At 36.3% G+C, this 17501-nt stretch overlaps 5 protein-coding genes and 1 long non-coding RNA gene across 9 annotated transcripts; 4 read left to right on the top strand and 2 right to left on the bottom strand.

Annotated features, from left to right (window-relative positions):
- Positions 1-220: 220 nt before the first annotated feature.
- Positions 221-11852, top strand: cass (cassowary). 2 transcript variants are annotated; one of them, XM_066290207.1, is made up of 7 exons: positions 221-427; positions 807-1298; positions 1620-1823; positions 1878-2072; positions 2128-2520; positions 2586-2743; positions 11819-11852. In XM_066290207.1, exons 1-7 carry the CDS (start codon positions 350-352, stop codon positions 11835-11837), a joined length of 1539 nt encoding a protein of 512 aa, XP_066146304.1. In that variant the 5' UTR covers positions 221-349; the 3' UTR covers positions 11838-11852. The 2 variants fall into 2 exon arrangements, with proteins under 2 accessions (XP_066146304.1, XP_066146303.1); XM_066290206.1 differs by lacking the exon at positions 11819-11852 and adding an exon at positions 2795-3233 and having other exon boundaries at positions 223-427; positions 2586-2739.
- On the bottom strand, positions 278-14689 carry LOC136343473 (uncharacterized). 2 transcript variants are annotated; one of them, XR_010732790.1, is made up of 4 exons: positions 14053-14689; positions 5622-5761; positions 3891-5461; positions 278-3824 (listed from the first exon to the last, which is right to left on the bottom strand). It is a non-coding gene; the product is annotated as an uncharacterized lncRNA (long non-coding RNA). The 2 variants fall into 2 exon arrangements; XR_010732789.1 differs by having other exon boundaries at positions 278-5461.
- CNMaR (CNMamide Receptor) lies at positions 7498-11807 on the top strand. 2 transcript variants are annotated; one of them, XM_066290208.1, is made up of 7 exons: positions 7498-7616; positions 9177-9466; positions 9514-9795; positions 9848-10093; positions 10143-10224; positions 11274-11373; positions 11436-11807. In XM_066290208.1, the coding sequence occupies exons 2-7, from the start codon at positions 9203-9205 to the stop codon at positions 11683-11685; spliced, it is 1224 nt and encodes a 407-aa protein (XP_066146305.1). In that variant the 5' UTR covers positions 7498-7616; positions 9177-9202; the 3' UTR covers positions 11686-11807. The 2 variants fall into 2 exon arrangements, with proteins under 2 accessions (XP_066146305.1, XP_066146306.1); XM_066290209.1 differs by lacking the exon at positions 7498-7616 and having other exon boundaries at positions 9194-9466; positions 9521-9795.
- A 1034-nt stretch (positions 14690-15723) lies between the features above and the next one.
- On the top strand, positions 15724-16588 carry mRpL53 (mitochondrial ribosomal protein L53). The gene is made up of 3 exons (XM_066290293.1): positions 15724-15966; positions 16051-16173; positions 16230-16588. The coding sequence occupies exons 1-3, from the start codon at positions 15821-15823 to the stop codon at positions 16381-16383; spliced, it is 423 nt and encodes a 140-aa protein (XP_066146390.1). The 5' UTR covers positions 15724-15820; the 3' UTR covers positions 16384-16588.
- Positions 16385-16588, top strand: LOC136343527 (uncharacterized). The gene has a single exon (XM_066290295.1). The coding sequence runs from the start codon at positions 16385-16387 to the stop codon at positions 16565-16567; it is 183 nt and encodes a 60-aa protein (XP_066146392.1). The 3' UTR covers positions 16568-16588.
- LOC136343526 (uncharacterized) lies at positions 16578-17322 on the bottom strand. Its single transcript, XM_066290294.1, has 2 exons — positions 17027-17322; positions 16578-16968 (listed from the first exon to the last, which is right to left on the bottom strand). Exons 1-2 carry the CDS (start codon positions 17217-17219, stop codon positions 16823-16825), a joined length of 339 nt encoding a protein of 112 aa, XP_066146391.1. The 5' UTR covers positions 17220-17322; the 3' UTR covers positions 16578-16822.
- Positions 17323-17501: the final 179 nt, after the last annotated feature.

Here is a 17501-nt window from a genome sequence, read left to right on the forward strand (position 1 = left end):
TCACCTACATTACTACCTATTTTGGGTTTTATTGATAGAAATCAATAAGTCAAAGTAAAGGGATTTCATATGTTCGGTATGTCACTCTTAGTGGTCCAGACATTTATCCATCTCACTCTGACTTGCAAAGAATGATAGCAGAAAGTTAAATGTAACTGTCATCGGTCCACTCGGAAGTTAATACTGATTTTGTCATACAAGAATCCATGTTTCTTGTCATGTCTTTTCTTGTACAAATGACGGTTGTCGATTGCGGTGCAAGTTTTTTTTCTTTATAAATCGATTTATTACAATTTCGCTAGATCTAGTTAATATTTACTGCCTATATAATAAAGAAACAATTTCCAAAATGGCTGATCCATTAAATGTGCTGTATGACAAATATATGGTCCTCTCCGCAGCGGTATATGATAACAAAATTTCGGAGGTTAGTATCTGGAGTATTCTGTTTGGGAGTAACGCCTCACCCACCAATAAAAATTTTCACACTATTCTCTTGATATTCTTATTTAAATCTACCTAAAAATAACATTCACCCTTTACTAAGGACTAGTACGAAAATTATTGCTAACAATTCACTGATGAATTAGTCACTTGAACCTTAACAACCTGCAATATCCTCTATATGAAGGCATTTTTCCCAAACATATACAGAATATTCACCTGATTTATGCTTAAAATTTATGCACTTTCTTAATTTCTTATGACTAATTCTTAACTGCTAATTATTAATGCAACATAATTCAAAAGGTAGTTAATGTAAGTTTGTTACTGTTTTTTTTTTCTAATTATTTCTCATTCTGCAGCACTCTGCCGAATACTTGGACTGCATCAATAGCCCCAAAGAGGATCCCAAAGAAAAGAAACTGACAGCAAAAATAATTTCCCAGTTTTACAAGCATTTTCCAGCATTACAAGAACAGGCCTTAAATGCCCTTTTGGATTTTTGTGAAGAGACTGATGGGGATGTGCGAATTTGTGCCATGAAAGAATTGCCACATCTTTGCAAAGAGAATAAAGAGAATGTCATGAATATTGCCAGTGTTTTAACTCAGTTGCTCCAGTTGGAGGATCAGGACCACTTAGTTGCCTGTAATTTGTTGATTCAAGTTTTCAAGGAGGACAGATTAAATGCTGCCAAAGGAATTTTATCTAATCTTGGATCAGAAGTTGAGGGCTTGAGAGACAAAGTTGTCAATTTTGTATACAAGAGATTGGTCTATATTGGAAATGGAACTAATGAAGATGTGCCCGGGCTTTCTGACTTGTTCGAGAGTGTGGGAAAGAAGATCTTATTGGTAAGTTGCCACCAGTTAAAAACTGCTGGAAAAAAAAACTTTAGATGGAACCATAAAAGGGGTTTTCTAGAATTTTATTGAAACACAAACTCCCATATCACATACAGTTCAATCTCAATCAACTCACAACCATCAACAGTGGTGGGGTTTTATTTCCACAATAACTACAAACTAATGTTTTCTGTGAATTCAAGGTTTTTTACTTTTATATCCTCAATTCAATTTTGCAATTCTTACTAACAACCCTTTCCATCCTTAATAAAAATCTTTTGTTGTTTTTTCTTATTACTAGCAAAACCAACTCTTTAATTCTCCTTATAGGATTGCACAGCAGAGGAATTTATGACTGTAATGCCCTATCTGGTAAGCTTAAAAATAGCTAAAACATCCGAAGGTCAGAAGGAGTTGATTAACCTGGTAGAGCAGAAAATTGAAATAAATGAGAAATTTGATCCATTAGAAGAAGGTACTTATAACACCGATCGGTTAATCATGTGCGTTGACACTATCCTGCCACTGTTTAGTGTAAGTCATAATGCTAATTACCCCTTCAAGTTAGTATTTTCCACTAATTCTTAGGCGGTTAATCAGTCATCTAAATTTCTGGTCTATTACTGCAAGGAAGTATTATCACAATGGCACACCATTGGAACTTTGGATGATGGAGAACAGTATCAATTAAGGCTACTAAGGCAGTTTGCATTACTGAGTGCCTGTTCTTGGAAAATTGAAAACATTTCTGAAATTGTTGAGCAAGTATTTGATAAACTCAAGGTGCATTATTTACTAACATAGTATGTCAACTTCTCTAATAAACAGTTTATTATAGGAATACATGCCTTTGCCTTCAGAAGATGTGGATGTAAACAAAATCCTTAATCTCAACTTCACAGTTGTTGAATGCCTGCTGTACACTTTTCATAAACTAGCAGCACAATGCCCAGAATTTTTAACAAATGAGGAAAGGATTGCAGATTTTCGATTAAGACTCCAGTATTTTGCGAGGGGAGTTCAGGGATGTAAGCGCGGCTTAAAACGGACCATGCAAGGAAAGTTGGGAAGTATTGAAGACCTTAGTGAAACTGACCAAGAAAAAGTAAAAATTGCTCCATTGGTGTTTGCAAACATAAACTTGTTGATTAAAGATTTGTTCCACAAGCCACCTTTATATAAGAGTCAGGTCAGGTTGTCTTTCAAGGATGAGGTTATGACAGTTCCTCAGGTAAGAATAGCAGTAATTGATTGTATTTAGAGAGCTTTGGAATTATTTTATTTACTTTAAAACAGATTAAACCCAATATTAGAAAATCTCCAAATCGACATACTCCAATTACTTTCGACTCAAGCAATGGAACGTCAGGTAAACGTCCGAAATCCAATAAAGCAGGCGAAGATAGGCAGTTGTACCAACCCCCTAGTGGAAAGTTTAGTAGTAATTTTGGTAAGTATTTTATCTTTTAAACGATTTTAAATATAATGAAATTTGTGGTTAATAGGAAGATCAGGCAGTCGCGGAGGAACCTGGAACAGAGGCGGCGGTAGGGGTAGAGGATCTAGAAGTAGCGGTCGCAATTGGAGGAATTGAAACGTCAATTTCGCCATGTTTCAAAAGTATTTGGTAGGTATTCCCAAATGGGTGGAATTCTCTAATATTTTTCGTCACAATAAAGGTCTTTTTGCTGCAAATTTTGTTCCCTTGGTATGGCAAAGTATTAAAAATGTCAGCAAAGAAACTTTTGATTATTTAAAGCTGCTTATTTCAAACAAATTTTGTTCCTATTTATGGAAAAGTTAAAGTTTTGAGACGTTAGAGAATTACGGCCGTTTAATTAACTTTGCTTTAGACAGGTTTCCAATGGACACAACATTTGATTTCCGTTTTTTTTTGTATAACGAATGTCTTATCATTTGAATAAAAAGTGTTTAGTAAGAGAAGTGGCAAGTTATGTCTACTAAGAGAACCAGATCAAGGTTAGATGAGGATAAATTTTCTCCTTTGTTTAGACTTTAGAGTTATAGAGCTTTAATTATGCCCAATATCTCCTCCCAAACTTGCAAGTGGAATGAGGACGTACTTTTGCGATTCTAAATTACATATGCGTGAGGATTTTTTTTGCTAAGTCCTTTCTAGGGTTGTTCATTTACAATACATTTTTATTTTATAAATAATTCCCTTGCGCTATTCTTGTACATACTAAAAGTAAACCTAATCCCTTGGAAATATTTTTACCAAGAAGCCACATTTCAGTCAATAAATGAATTCAGTTGGGGACCAAGTCAATTAAAACTTAGCCAAAAGCTCAACTTAATCCTTATCACAAGTTGTGGCTCTATTTTTCACTTTCTTTGGTAAATATATTGTATTACGTAACTATAAATAAAAGCGGAAAATTGTCTTATTATGTGTGTATTGCGGACTTTCTTGGAGGGTTATCTTAAAAACCATATTTGATCCTCCTGCCAACAGTACATCTCACCACCACAAGAGAGAGCCGCAGCTGCTGCTTTCTCTAAATTCCCTTAAGTCTAAAAACCACTTTGTTAGTTCAATATCCTATAAGCAAGCATATAAAGATAATTCTTATTACTCACCGTGCAACAAAATCCATTAGGAATTCCACCACATTGAGCATTAAGGCTACAAGAGCCAGAATTGCCTTGCCTTAGAGGGCTTCAAAAATCAAAAAACTGATTTTTAAAAGTTCCAAATTGAACTTACCCCCCACCACAAACTCCATTTTGATTATTTCTTCAACACAATGCTGTAAATAATAACAGAGCAAAGCCTCTTTCTAATGTTATTAGCAGTTCACTATTATTAATTGGCGTAATATATTAACTTACTTTTTTACGACTTTTTATTGTAAATAAAATTGGAATGATGGAATGGACGTTCCTGACCTTCACCGAGACAGAATCCAATTTGAGGACACCTTGGAAAACTACATAAATCCCGTAAAATAAAAATATTGTGAGCTTTAACGAAACTTAAAATTAGAACCTTATAATGGTACATATTCTAACAGAAAATACTCCTTTGCGCCCCTTGCTCAGATTCAAGTCACTCAAATACTGAATGAAAATTATAAATTTTTCGCTGAAAATGTCGATTTAATACTTGTTGGATTAATCGTAGTGTTGAACGAAAAACTAATAAAATAGCAAATAGACTTGTTCTTCCTTAGTTTTTAATAACTGTCAAAGTTTTTCCCGTCCGGGTAGGGCCTATACACGATACATTGTCTTCGTTCATGAGCAAATTTTCAATAAGTTCCGCATTCTAGGTTGTCGATGATCGTAATCTTGATATATGCAGCAGTAGGAAGTTTCGTTTTTGTTTCACTTTAAATGAATAAACATAAACGAAGTTCCTCTAAAACTTTAAAGTAAGAATAGTTTTGTATTGTATACGGGGAAAGTTGATTATAAAATTACGAATTTGGTAAAGGGGTTTGAATGAAGCCACTTTACCAATGGATAAATATTAATCAGTCAAAAATTCAATACATTTGGCGAGGTTCGCAATCAGAAATCCTCTATCCATGCCGTCATACCAGTAAAGCATGTCGTCGCCGCTGGACAAAAAACTATTGCAAGGTTGTCGTTTTTTTTTCGTTGTACTAGAACGGATGATTTCTGTCCGTCTGAATTTAACATAATATATATTGGATTTTTCAATGCTGCGATCTATCCCGATTTATACGTAAATCCATGTAATATTGTGACCAAAAATGTTATACATTTCATCCCTATGAAGAGTTTGTTTCGATATATTACTGAAATTCTCCGAAGCGTGATTTACAACGTTAATCCTGTATTTAGTAAACTCACCAGCATTACGATAATCTTACTATTAGACATCTTACCTGAATATTATCTACTATAATCTCATACTCACCAACCTTATCCAATCGCCCATGCCCCATCTGAGACGCAGGTTCTCCGTCTGTTCTAAGATTCCCAGATCCTTCATCATGTAAACTAATAAACAAGCAACGGACTAACACCGTGAAGGATTATGAAATAGATATCTGAACTCGTAGCTTAAACTGCCCCCGGGGAATAAAAGCCCGTGCCCGGCATCCCTCGTTTTCTCCCTTATACATCGGTCGAAAACCACCCTGTTGGCGTTGCCCCGTGTATCTCCAGTGCTCAAAATCCTGCTAAAAACCAACCAAGACAGCAATAAATTGGCTAGAAATGGAAAATATTTTCGAAATTCTGCAAAGCTTTTTCATTATATTATTGTCACGTCAAATGGATCTACCATCGAAATTACTTTTGTGTTTAGTCACTTTTGTATAAAATTTTAATAACGCTTACATATTAGGGCTAGGAACTGTGGAGGTGGAGGGGATTTATCATCTTTCTCAGACAAAGGACCCGCGAGGAGCCCATCGGCCTCAGAGATAACGGTAGCAGATTCGAATCCACTGACATTTGCAATTACAAGTTGACTCGATCTAAAAAAAGAAGAGTTTTCTTATTAAAAAAAAGTTTTCCCGTTGAAACCTCTATAATATACGAGCTTAGAGGTGTCTGCCGTTTCAATTTTCACAAACAAACAACAATTTCCTATTTGGCGCTTTCGATGAAAGAATCTTTCCAAATACATTTTTTTACTTGAGAAAGTCTCTTTATCCGGCAATTGATAAACGGGGTTAAACCCAGATCTCCAGGCTCTAAATATACCATCCTACCCTGCATAAATTTAGAAGCTAAATGTCGTGAATTCGGTATTCAAGGTGTAACCTGGAAAATATAACTGAAGAAGCTATCGCCAAATCTGCGAACTTTATTATTTCTCCAGAATTGAGGCAAAGCTGTTTATCGCTATCCGGGACTGTGTTCAATTCCATGTCGTCAGGATCATCAAAAATGTACCGTCGTTTGCCCTTCTTGGGAGAATTTATGGCTGGTTTTTTCATAGTTAGACTAATGGTCTAGGCTTTTCGCTAAGCTCTCAAATTAGAGCTTTCCATTAATTTTTATCATTAATTAATATATTAATTGCTAATATTATGAATAAAAATTATCATTCACAGCTCGTAATAAATGTTATCCTCACACTGAAACAGGCAATAGCTCATAAGCCTCTTTGAATTTTATTCCTCTCCAGGGACAAGCATTTTCCAGTCGTAAACATGTTTTCGGAAACTTTGAGAACTATTTCAGAACAGAGAATCCGTCTGGAATAATTTCAGACAAGATCGAAATATCTTGAAAATACAGAAATAATTTGCTCTCAACTATTCCCCAAAGAAAGCAAATAAGAACTTTTTAAATGGATGCAAAGCCAATGTTTTCTTTAATGAAAATACCAAAAAGATTATTTTTAATTTAAAACACGTCATATTACATATATTTGGACCATTGATTAAATGATTTGTTAAATTCAGCAGTTCATTCATAACTTTGGGCTTTATGAGACATACTTTGTTGTCCATTTTACAATGTAATAGATTTTTTTTTAATTTCAAAAGCGAAATTTTCACTAGTGTACTACAAGGATAAATTACTTTTCAGTTTGACAACCTTGAAATTAACTTGAAATAACGATGTAGTAGAATATCGTGCAATAAGACTAAAAACAAATCGTGATAAAAGCGCGTACTTTGGACTTTGCAGTCACACATAGGAAATCTACACATTCAATTAAAATGTCCGGTGACGGGTCAACACTGCGGCACTCTCAATCAACAACACAGCTGACAAATAAAATTTCCAATTCCACCATGGAAAAACGCTATTAACAACTCGATCTGCGATGCACCACCTTTAAATTAAACTAGCATAAACTTGATGATTACATCTAACGCATTTCATTCATTCAATCAAATCCGTAAATATTCCTGGATTTGCGAATCGAACCCCATAGAGCTGTCCCATGGCAATTTATTTGGGATTGAAAACGTCTGAACAACCCCTAAAGTGTTGGCCCTTCAGTGGCGTTATGCTTTAGCATCCCATAGCACAAAAAAATTTTATCTCCGAATTGACAGAAAATTGAATATAATCCAGGATGACTTGTTTCGTTCAAAGCCACTCATAAGGTGCGAATGGAAGTTCGTTATGGACTCTGTGGGGATTTTATTGGAGGGACACGCTTCAGACGTCAAGATCCATCCTGGCGCGCAATGGGAAAGTCTGGATAAAATCCAAAATCATCCCTTCGGCGATCCAGTCGCGTTCACCCATTGCGAGGAAGCCTGTCGCCATTATCACGAGTTTTCAAGCGCGAATTCAGTTTCGGGAATTAAGTGCAGATTCATTGAAATAAGAGAAGTCGACATCAGCTGTAAATTGGGAGATGTGAAGGTTGGTAAAAGAAAAGACTTCCAAAGCAATATTGACCAGGGAAAGGTTTCACCGGAGATAGATTTTCAAGTGAGAAGTTTTCTGAGAGTTCTTTTGAGCTCCCGTAAAGGGAATTTGATTAAAAACTTTTTTAGAATTCTTGAGAAAATTATCTAAGTTGAGAGAAAAGTTGAGGAATATGCTCATAAAAGATCTTGCAGAGGGACGATTTTACAATGAAACGGTTAATATCAGTATTAAGTTAAATGGACGTGGCGGTAACTTTTCCAATATAAATTTCCGATATTTCATCTTTCATCAAACTTCCAAATTTCAGAAAACTTATAGAAATTCGTCTTCCGTCCATAAAATACGCCAGAGTCCTTTAATTATCTTTGGAATGATTTGGAGAGCTAGTCATTAACCAGTTTTAGTTAGTCGAAAGCATAATAGTTTATAGGTTTTCGGAAGAAGGTTCTGAGGTGTATAAAATCATTTAAAATCTGGCAACAATGTAATTGAAAAATCTTCAAAAATTTCGATGAAATTCTTCAATTCCTTCAAATAATTTTAATTAGATCCCTACAAATTACAATTTTTGGGAAGCCAGGTCAACATCGACAAAGTTTTTGCTCTGATAAGATCTCTTCAGTCGCATGATAAAATATGATGAAATCGCTGAAGGTCACTAGAAATCCGTAGCGATTTCGTTAGCATTACAAAAATATCGTAGAATTCCCTCAATTTACTTAAAAAATTGGCGAATTTAGAGCACTTTTTAATCAATTCTAAGGCCGTCAGGCCAAAATTAAATATGCTTTAAGTTATTAAGTCCTATCGGGTAGAATAATAATTTAAAAATTGCCGATGCTCCCCAGAACCATTACAGAAATGATAGAAAAGTCCCTTAAGTCTCTCAGGGAATTTTCAAAATTTAAGGAAGTTAATAATTAGTTCTAGACACGCCAGACGGTACTTCAAGATCTCTAGGAAGGCTTTTAAAATTCCTAAAAATCCACATAATCATCTATGAAGCGATATGAAATCCTTCAAATTCCTTGTGAAATTTTGAAGGTTTTCATCAATTTCAAAAATTGACGCAGCTCCAACTCTGGATTTATTTAAAGCATTCGAGGCTTTCAAAAATTGCCAAGCTATACATAAAACTCGAAAAGATGAGTGCTTGATGAAATTTCCAGGAAGCTGCATAAAGAACCTTTCAAAACACAGTCATTGTAAAACTTTTGAGAGGGTAATCGCCTCAATAATAGCAGTAATTTCAGCATTAAAACTCGTTTATACTATAGAACAGTTCATTTTTCGAATTTGTAAACTTTTTTAAAGCTCTTGTGGCTTTCACTTCCAAACTCGTATTACAGCTCTTATTAATTCGATAATAATTCGTAAAAAAAGGCAAATCTATCTTTCTATAGATCGGCGTTAGGGAATAAATTCGCACGTTTAAGAATTTAAATCTAACGAGAAGCTATCAAATATCAAAGACTTGAAATCCCCATTTTTCTTGGGTATTCGTTTTCTAGTAATTTTCTCAAAAGCTTCCCCAACTATCTGTTATTTCAGCAAATCATGGACAGCCGCTCATAAAGATGCTGCGCATTCTTCCCGACAACTCATCTAGACACAACTTCTTTGACGATGTGTATGATTTCAAAATGAACTTGTCCTACAATGACAGCGTCGACTACATACCGATGATGGGCTACATGGAGACATGCATGAACACCATAAACACGTTCTACACCCCCTTCATCATCTTTATTGGGTTCGTGGGCAATATCCTCTCCTTCCTGGTGCTGAGCACCACACACCTCAAAATGAGGAGCTCCAGCTATTATCTGGCAGCGCTCGCTGTAAGCCTTGATTTGATCGTCAATAACTCCAAGTAAGCCAAACATAGGTTTCAGATTTCGGGTTCCTCATGATGGTTTTCGTGGTCTACTGCAGTTTCAATGAAATCTTTGATTTGTTCAACAGAGAAGGGTTTTGTCAACTGTTTGTATACCTCACCTATGTTTTTGGGTTCCTCAGCGTGTGGTTGACAGTAGCGTTTACTACTGAGAGATTTATTGCTGTGAGGTATCCATTGAGGAGGCAGTACATTTGCACAGTATCAAGGGCTAAATCCATAGTTTGTGGGATCGTTGTTGTGGCCCTTTTGTCGCAAATACATTATTTTTGGGTAAGTTACCTTAGTATGGCTATAAATGAGTTGTACATAGAACTTTTTTCAGGTAGCAGGACTGATATTTGTTCACGATGATAAGAAAGCGGATTGTGCAGTCAGACAGGACTACGTCCTGTGGGGGAACATAACAAACTGCCTAGATACTTTTTTCACATTAATCATACCAGTTATCCTCATTGTTTTTATGAATATTATCATAGCAAGGGTAGTGTTCAGGTCGCACAACTTGGGTTTGCAAGATGAAGAACGATTTTCATCGGAAGGGGTGCGATTTTACCCTGTAGGGTCTCAAGTACGTCTCCTTATTTCTGTTCTTCGAATTTGCTTTAAAGTTTTTTCAGAGCAGCAATTCTACCAGAAATTCTGACCAGGAATGTTCGACTTCTTCTAGGAGGGTCAAATACGATGATTGTTCATTGAGACGTAAGTTTCTTATTTAAGTCTTCATAAGTTTAATTCTCAATATCTCAGACAAGTCTCTTCGGGGCAGTGAAATTTAGTAGAAGCTTGGCTCCTTACGGCACATAAATTTCTTAAATTTGGGTTAAAAATGTTGCTTCTTAAAGTAACATTTTTTAGATATATATTCAGACCTTGAAAATAATTTCTAGTTACTGCCTTTCTGGTAATGTTACTTCAACTTGTTAAATTTTTAATTACACATAATTTACGGTTGCTTCATGTAAGTAAAATATGCACATACTCACATAAGCGCGCTTACGCACAATATAAATACGACAAGCACACCAGTTACCGTCACAAGAATTCGTAAGACATGTTATGCTGCAGGCACTAAAACTGCTGGGATATGAAAAGTTTTTTATTGTCGAGGGATCAAAGATTGATAGGCACCAGGCCCGTAATCCTCAACCCACGGGGTTTGTTAGCGGGTAAAAACCTCACGCCGGCTGAAAGTATGTGATTCTACTATCATCCTACCTAGAAAATTTATTTAGTCTGGAGTCACGCCCCAGACAAAAAAAATACCGCCGCAGTCATCATCATCAAGAATAGGAGGACTCTTCACCCATTGCCTTATTGCCATCGGATATTTCACTAACAAGATTCAAATTTGTTCTTTCACCCTGATAGTATAGAATACTTTTTGCAAATTGTCATCATAAGATCCAAAGCGGTGAAAAATAAAATGACACTTTTCTCTCTAGGAAATGCATTTTCTTGATTATTTTAGGACAAAAATCACTAACGGGAAATTTTCAGAGGTAAACAAACTACTTAACTAAGAAATGACAAATAAATATTTCGCCTTTACGACCAATTTCTAGAGCAAACGTTTCCGTTCGCAAAGAATAATTGGATGAACATAGTGCTTGTTACGTTGAATTTATCCTTCTGGAAAAGCTTTATAAGGAATCTAACAAAAACTAGGTCTTATACAGTAAATACATAAGTCACCTTTCATTAATGTGGACTAGTTATAAAGAAGCCTGAATTGCTCTTTTGTGTTTCAGGTAACAGACAAACCCGCTCTACCAGCATGCAGGTTCAGCACAACATAAACAAAATGCTGCTGCTCATATCCTCAGTATTCATAGCTCTTAATTTTCCCAGGTGAATATAACTCAGAGCGATTTCGAAGAGAAATTTTCTTATAAAGTTCCTCTTTGTTTCAGTTACGTCCTTCGATTGGCGATCTATTTCGGTTTCACTCTGTGGAATAAGCAGGCTCCCGAATATCTCTGGTGTGGCCAGCAATTCGCCATGCTTTTATACTACACAAATTTCAGCATAAATTTCTTGTTGTATGCTATGTGCGGCAAATCATTCCGAATTTGTTTGAAAAAAATGTTTCTTCGGGGCTGCGACCCCTTTTTAGAAGGGCTGCGTAGGCTGTGGGCCCTTTTCCAAGGCGCTTTTGAATAGGCGTTTACGTTGTGCGTACGAGGTTTTTCCGATACTTACGGCGCAAATTTAAACGGATATACTTTGAGTCAACATAAGAAAAAAGTTCCTATAAACATATCTCCGGAATCTTGCATGTTTTGTACCGAAAAAGATCAAGCAGTTATAAGTAGTAAATGCAGATAAACTCTCAATAATTCGAATTTAAAAGAACGAAATGGTGTTGAGGACAGTGGGGTAAAATTCCGGAAAACCATGTTCCTAGAAACAGAAAAAACTTGGTAAATTAATTGCCCAAAAAACTGCTAAATAATTCTACAGGTAAAACCTATTTAAGTAGAAACAAGGAAATTGTGCAAGTGAGAGAAGGACCGCGTAACATTTAGTATGCCTGCGACAAAGACCAAGTGCGTGAGTTGAGACGGCCCGGCCGGCGTCTCCGCTTTGATGTGTGGATTAATATCGATTGGGCTATCTTCGAGACTAAAGAAATTTTAAAAACTATAGGATCAAAATTAATTAATGTCCTCCCAGGCCTCCAGATCTGTCACCGAATAATGAAAATAATAAATTTCGTGAGTTCAGTGGAGAAACACCTAACATGTCCCGTAAAATAGACTTCCTCCCACTGTACCATTGTCTGACATCAACCACCTTTGACGTTACATAGAAATGACAACGAATGGAGGGCAAGGAAGCGGTCAGAAGCTCAAATTCATGAATGAAATATATTTCAGAAATAAAAGGATGCCGGACACATGTTTATACATAGACAGTCCTAATAAATTCGCCCCGTATGTCTAGCAAACGTCCTGTATGCAGAAGTTTTCTTGATACATTAAAAATACATATGAGCTGTAGACGACGAATGTAATAAATACCCGATGATTCATAAGTCCGGCCCTAAATCCTTCACAAAGCGATTTTGATTGAAATTGTGGCGTTCCGTCAATCACGTGGCCATACCTGGATTACTTTCTATATATAACTTTTGGCAAATAAAGGCATTTCAAATCATGCCCACGGTTCAATAAAGAGATTTATTTACTTATGAATCACAGCGGAATTGAAATTTAAATATTTTCCACCTAAAAGGCTCAAGGTTCAGTCTACTTTCGGATCAAACGAAACACGTTCCGAACATGCCTAAGTAGCTTATTAATCCCTTGAATTAAGTGACATATTAACGAACTTCGAATAACCTTGATTGATTGCAATTTACCCTCTGCCAGAACGTACGTTTACCCATGTCTAATTACTTTCTATTGGATTAAGGCAGTAGATTTCTGCTGCCAAGAAGCCACCCTATGCTGTTTTCTTTGGAGTGGTCACAAACACTTTAACTCACGCGTATGAGTAAACAGTCTTTAATTTATGTCAATCTCGATAACATTATAATTCCCGTTGCTCGGTCTGTTGACCAACAGAAAAAATATTAAAGTTCCACTAAAGGTCTTATGATGCTGAATTATAATCTGAAGCTCTTATCGGAATTAAAATTTTGCAGGGCGAGTACAATGGAAGAATGCTAAAAGAGTCTAATTTATTCTAAAAGAGTTTTATTGCTAAGTGGCTTTCAGCGATATGAAGTTAGAACGAAGCGAATGGCATGAAAACAACTAAAAATTAGATTGCGTTAAATGCAGGAAATCAGGGAAATGAGGGCTATTTGACGGATAAAATAACAATTGTCTTTGCCTTTCCAAAGTCTGTAGGCCCTACCAGCATCACTGCTGACTGCTGTGATTTCACACAAGTAAATGGCCTTCTTTATGTGCTCCCAAAAAGAGGAAAATCAGTGAGTTAATAGTCAAAAAAGTGTGGAAAGCACTCCCATATAGTCTGATAATTTGAGACAATTTTGTAAGCAAGAATCACCCTCGTCAAACTGGTTATTTAGTTAACTAGGCAATAACCCGGCCACTATGTCCCACAACAAAAGATCTAAACAGGTGTTCCGGGAAGCGTTATCCTTCTAAAGCTCCTCAAATGAGGTTTCACTCCTATAACCCGAAAATCAGTATAACAAGAATTTCGAAATATTTCTGAAAATCTCCAAAAGGTGAAGGTACCCATTTTTTCCGGTTTTTAAATATGAAACAGTGATATCCCGGGAAAATATGGAGCAGTTGCACAACCAGTTGACGGGTACCGATCGGTATCTCAAGAAAAGCCTTAAACTTTCTTCTGCTTGAGGATAAATTAGAAGCTAAAAATATAAAGAATAGAACTTGATGGGATTAACCTTAAATTACTTTAACAGGGATTTAATAGTTTTAAGGCTGTAATTGAGACGTTTAACGTCGATAGCGAGGCAATATACGTTCCAGCCGTTATTTCCTTAAAGTTATATGCAGCGGTATTTGGAAGTTTCCTTAGTTAACTTACCATTCACGTTTTCTAGGCCTAACACGAGGCTAGATTCCTGGATTACCAACTCCAATGTTCCATAATCCAGAGGTTTTTCCATTATCCTTGGAACTTTGAGACAATTCCTAAATAAACAAAATTAATTTATGAAATTATCGCTCTAGCTCTTTTTTTTTAGTATTTGCCATTGTCCAAGTTAAGACCGTCTTTTAATAATATTGGCACATCTTTCAGAACTCAATCAACCCAATCTACCTTTCTTCTATGTTTAGATGTTTTCTCTTTAAGATTCCAGCCGTAGATAAGGCCATTTTAACGGCTATCATACCGAAACGGCACAGGCATAAAAAAGTCGTATTTTAGTTTGATACATATGGACAGAAACAGGCCCCTTTCAATCATCCCCTATATAATCTCTCTCTCAGCAAAATGAACATGTAATTACCGCGGCAAATTCGTATGAGCACCAATTTACCTCAATTATTTGTACTCGTATAATGATGATTTGTCGGACACTCACCTGAGAAGTGAGCTCAGTTTAAAAATAGACATAATTTTATCCGGGAATTATTACGCATCTACAAATCAGCAGGAAAGGGAAATTTTGGTATTAGGGGTGTGATGGAGGATATCATCGAAACAGGCCTGAAAATGGCTTTGAGGTCGTTCGACAGGTTTGGGGAATCCGGGCTATCCAGGGCCGGCTGCGGCAGTTCGGCCCGCCAGGGGCCTCCGCTCCGCGAACATGGGCTTTCCGGTCGCACCCTTGTATATTTCCACATACTATAGCGTGCAATTTCTCACCTATTTGTCTGTGCATCTTTTTCCTAAAAGGAATAGACTCTATGCTGGATAACATATTTGTTTTACAATATGGCCATAAGACTTAATTTGTTTCCTGCACAACAAACCGGGATTCGAGCCGCTGTACTTTTCGTGTTTAATTGGGAAACTGCAGCTCGACCATCATTTTTAGCTTGGGTGAGAATCCTCAATATGACGCCAACGCACAAACGAATATTCAATTGTTTTCAACGGTTATGACGTCCCAGAGCCACCTTCGGCAAAAATTACAAAATAATCCCCAACGCTCAGGGGTTGTACACAAAACAGCATTTATTAGTGGAATATGATGGTTTAGCTGTAGGATGATACATTGTTTCAAAGAAAATTAAAATGTCTTTCGTTAGCACATTTGCTAATATATAGGATGTTTTATTTAAAAAAACGCTCTTTAGGCAAGTTTCTTTTGCTTGAAGTTCAGAGATGTTTGATGCGTCATTCTACTATGAAGCCGAATGCGTAAACGCAAATTTTAATCCTTGACAACCATCATGGCATTCCAAATCCACCTTCAACGAATATGCTAAAATAGTCCTTAGCGCTTAGTAGTGAAGCGACATATCGCATTTACTAGGGAAATATAACGGTTTACATATAGATTTTCGTCAATCAATTTTCTCGATGTAAATTTTCAACCGAGGTTCCCCCAATGGAAACTCACTTGGCATCCAAGTTGATGCTGCCACCGCCCTTGAATTCAGATCAGCAAGAGGCTTTTTCCTTAGTACTCACCCGTTGCAGTGTATGATACAAGTACCATACACTTTTACATAACTAACCCTGAACTCTTACTCATCTCTTCAACGAGCAGTGTAGAATATGACTGCTCCATGACACGGTAACACTGCGCAGTATAACTGTCAAGATTCCAATTTAGGTTAATGTTGTTAGGGGCCAGTTTATTTGATATTTTTCAATTTTGGATTTTAGTTTAATTCCAGAAATGTCAATTTCCTACAGTGGTACATTTAAAAGATCCGCCGGAGTTATAAGCGCAATTTCTAAGCAACTGAAGCTCATTAATTTGAAGCCCGTAAAGAGGATCAAAGTAAAATTTGATCCATTTCACGAAAAAGCTCGAGTTGCCAGGTAAATCTAACCTCACTAACATATAGATTACTTGACTGGGCGCGGGTCTATTTATAAACTTCCTAAATCCCATTCCAATTTAAGAGATTTCCTCTACACCATCAATACTCCTTTTGTGCAAGACACCAATTTAAGTTGTGCCATAAGAGCTGATGTAGTATGTGATAGGAGTGAGCCAGAAATCAAAATTGATTTGATAGACTCTGGGTTTGTATAATTTGAATCTCATATGGAAATATACATATATTTGATGATGTTTCTAGGAGCATTAGATTCCTCGCGAATAATTTGACAGTACTGGAAATCTTACAGCTTTTTAACAAGCACGTTAGTTCCCAAGTTAAGGAAGAAGAAGTGAAGGTTGTACAAACAAAAACAGGCAAAACTTCGTTCCAGAAGGCAAAGAAACGAAAGTAACATGGGCCACAAATCTAAAGATTCAGGCGCCAAAATAGTACATTCAATCTACAATCAACTTCCTGCCTTCACAGATATATTTGATGAGGAGACATTTTACATTTTCTTTTCATGCTTAGTGTGTTCAGCTGTTGTCATGGTTATCATACTGTCGCGTTTTGTTACAATTAAGGCAGTGGATTAAAAATGTCTGCTTCATTGTTAATACTTTATTTACTTCTTCAACAATTATATGTACATGGTAGGCAAATTTTGATGTTGATAAAGGATATCTTGGTATGTACAGAAGATAGAGGATCTCTACATTTATAGATAAATAAAATGGACTGCAGTTCCAATATTTACTGAGATTTCCTATATATACTTCCAAATTTGTGAACCCTGTAAGCAATTAAAATCTATTGCAACTTGGAATAATTCTACTTCATGCAAAAAATTCTTATTTAGGATTGGTATGCTCATAATGTCTAAATACTGAAGGCTGAGGGCATCTAAATTTCAGCATTTCTACTTCAGCCTCATAGTAGCTAGTTTTGTCATAGCAGAAATATTCTGGATTTGGGTAATTTGAGCTTTTGCTTGCTCCTGTAAAAGAATGTGATTAAATGAAAATTTTCAATTTATAAGGGCAAACTTATCTTACCTGGACCTACAGGTTCCTTGGGTACTTTAACTACACTTTCACTTAGCCCTTTAACATCAGGCACGGTGCTTGAAGGTGCATTAGGAGCTTGAGATTTGTTGAAGATTACCCTACCTCCAGTCAGATGTCTTTTGGCTGAGGAGAGATGTCTAACTTTAGAAACGTTCGTTATGAGTTTAGTGAATGATGGCATTTTTTGTAACTAAACGATTTCGAACCCGTTTAGAATTTCAAAGTTCGAACCCCCTAACCCTAGTGGTACTTGTTATATAGATCCAAATTACGACACAATAAGCATTTTCATTTAACTACAAATGTAGAGCTGAAAAAGCGCAATAAAGTGCAATTCAACATAGTACTCTCTTTGTTCACCCTACGAAGCTATTAAAAGACTCACTTGCTCTATTTGTCTTTGTCTTAAATTCGACTACCCTAGTTGACATTGACATATCTGATAGCGAACAGCTGATTATCA

Source organism: Euwallacea fornicatus, chromosome 15, assembly GCF_040115645.1.
Source record: "Euwallacea fornicatus isolate EFF26 chromosome 15, ASM4011564v1, whole genome shotgun sequence".
Classification (NCBI taxonomy): domain Eukaryota; kingdom Metazoa; phylum Arthropoda; class Insecta; order Coleoptera; family Curculionidae; genus Euwallacea; species Euwallacea fornicatus.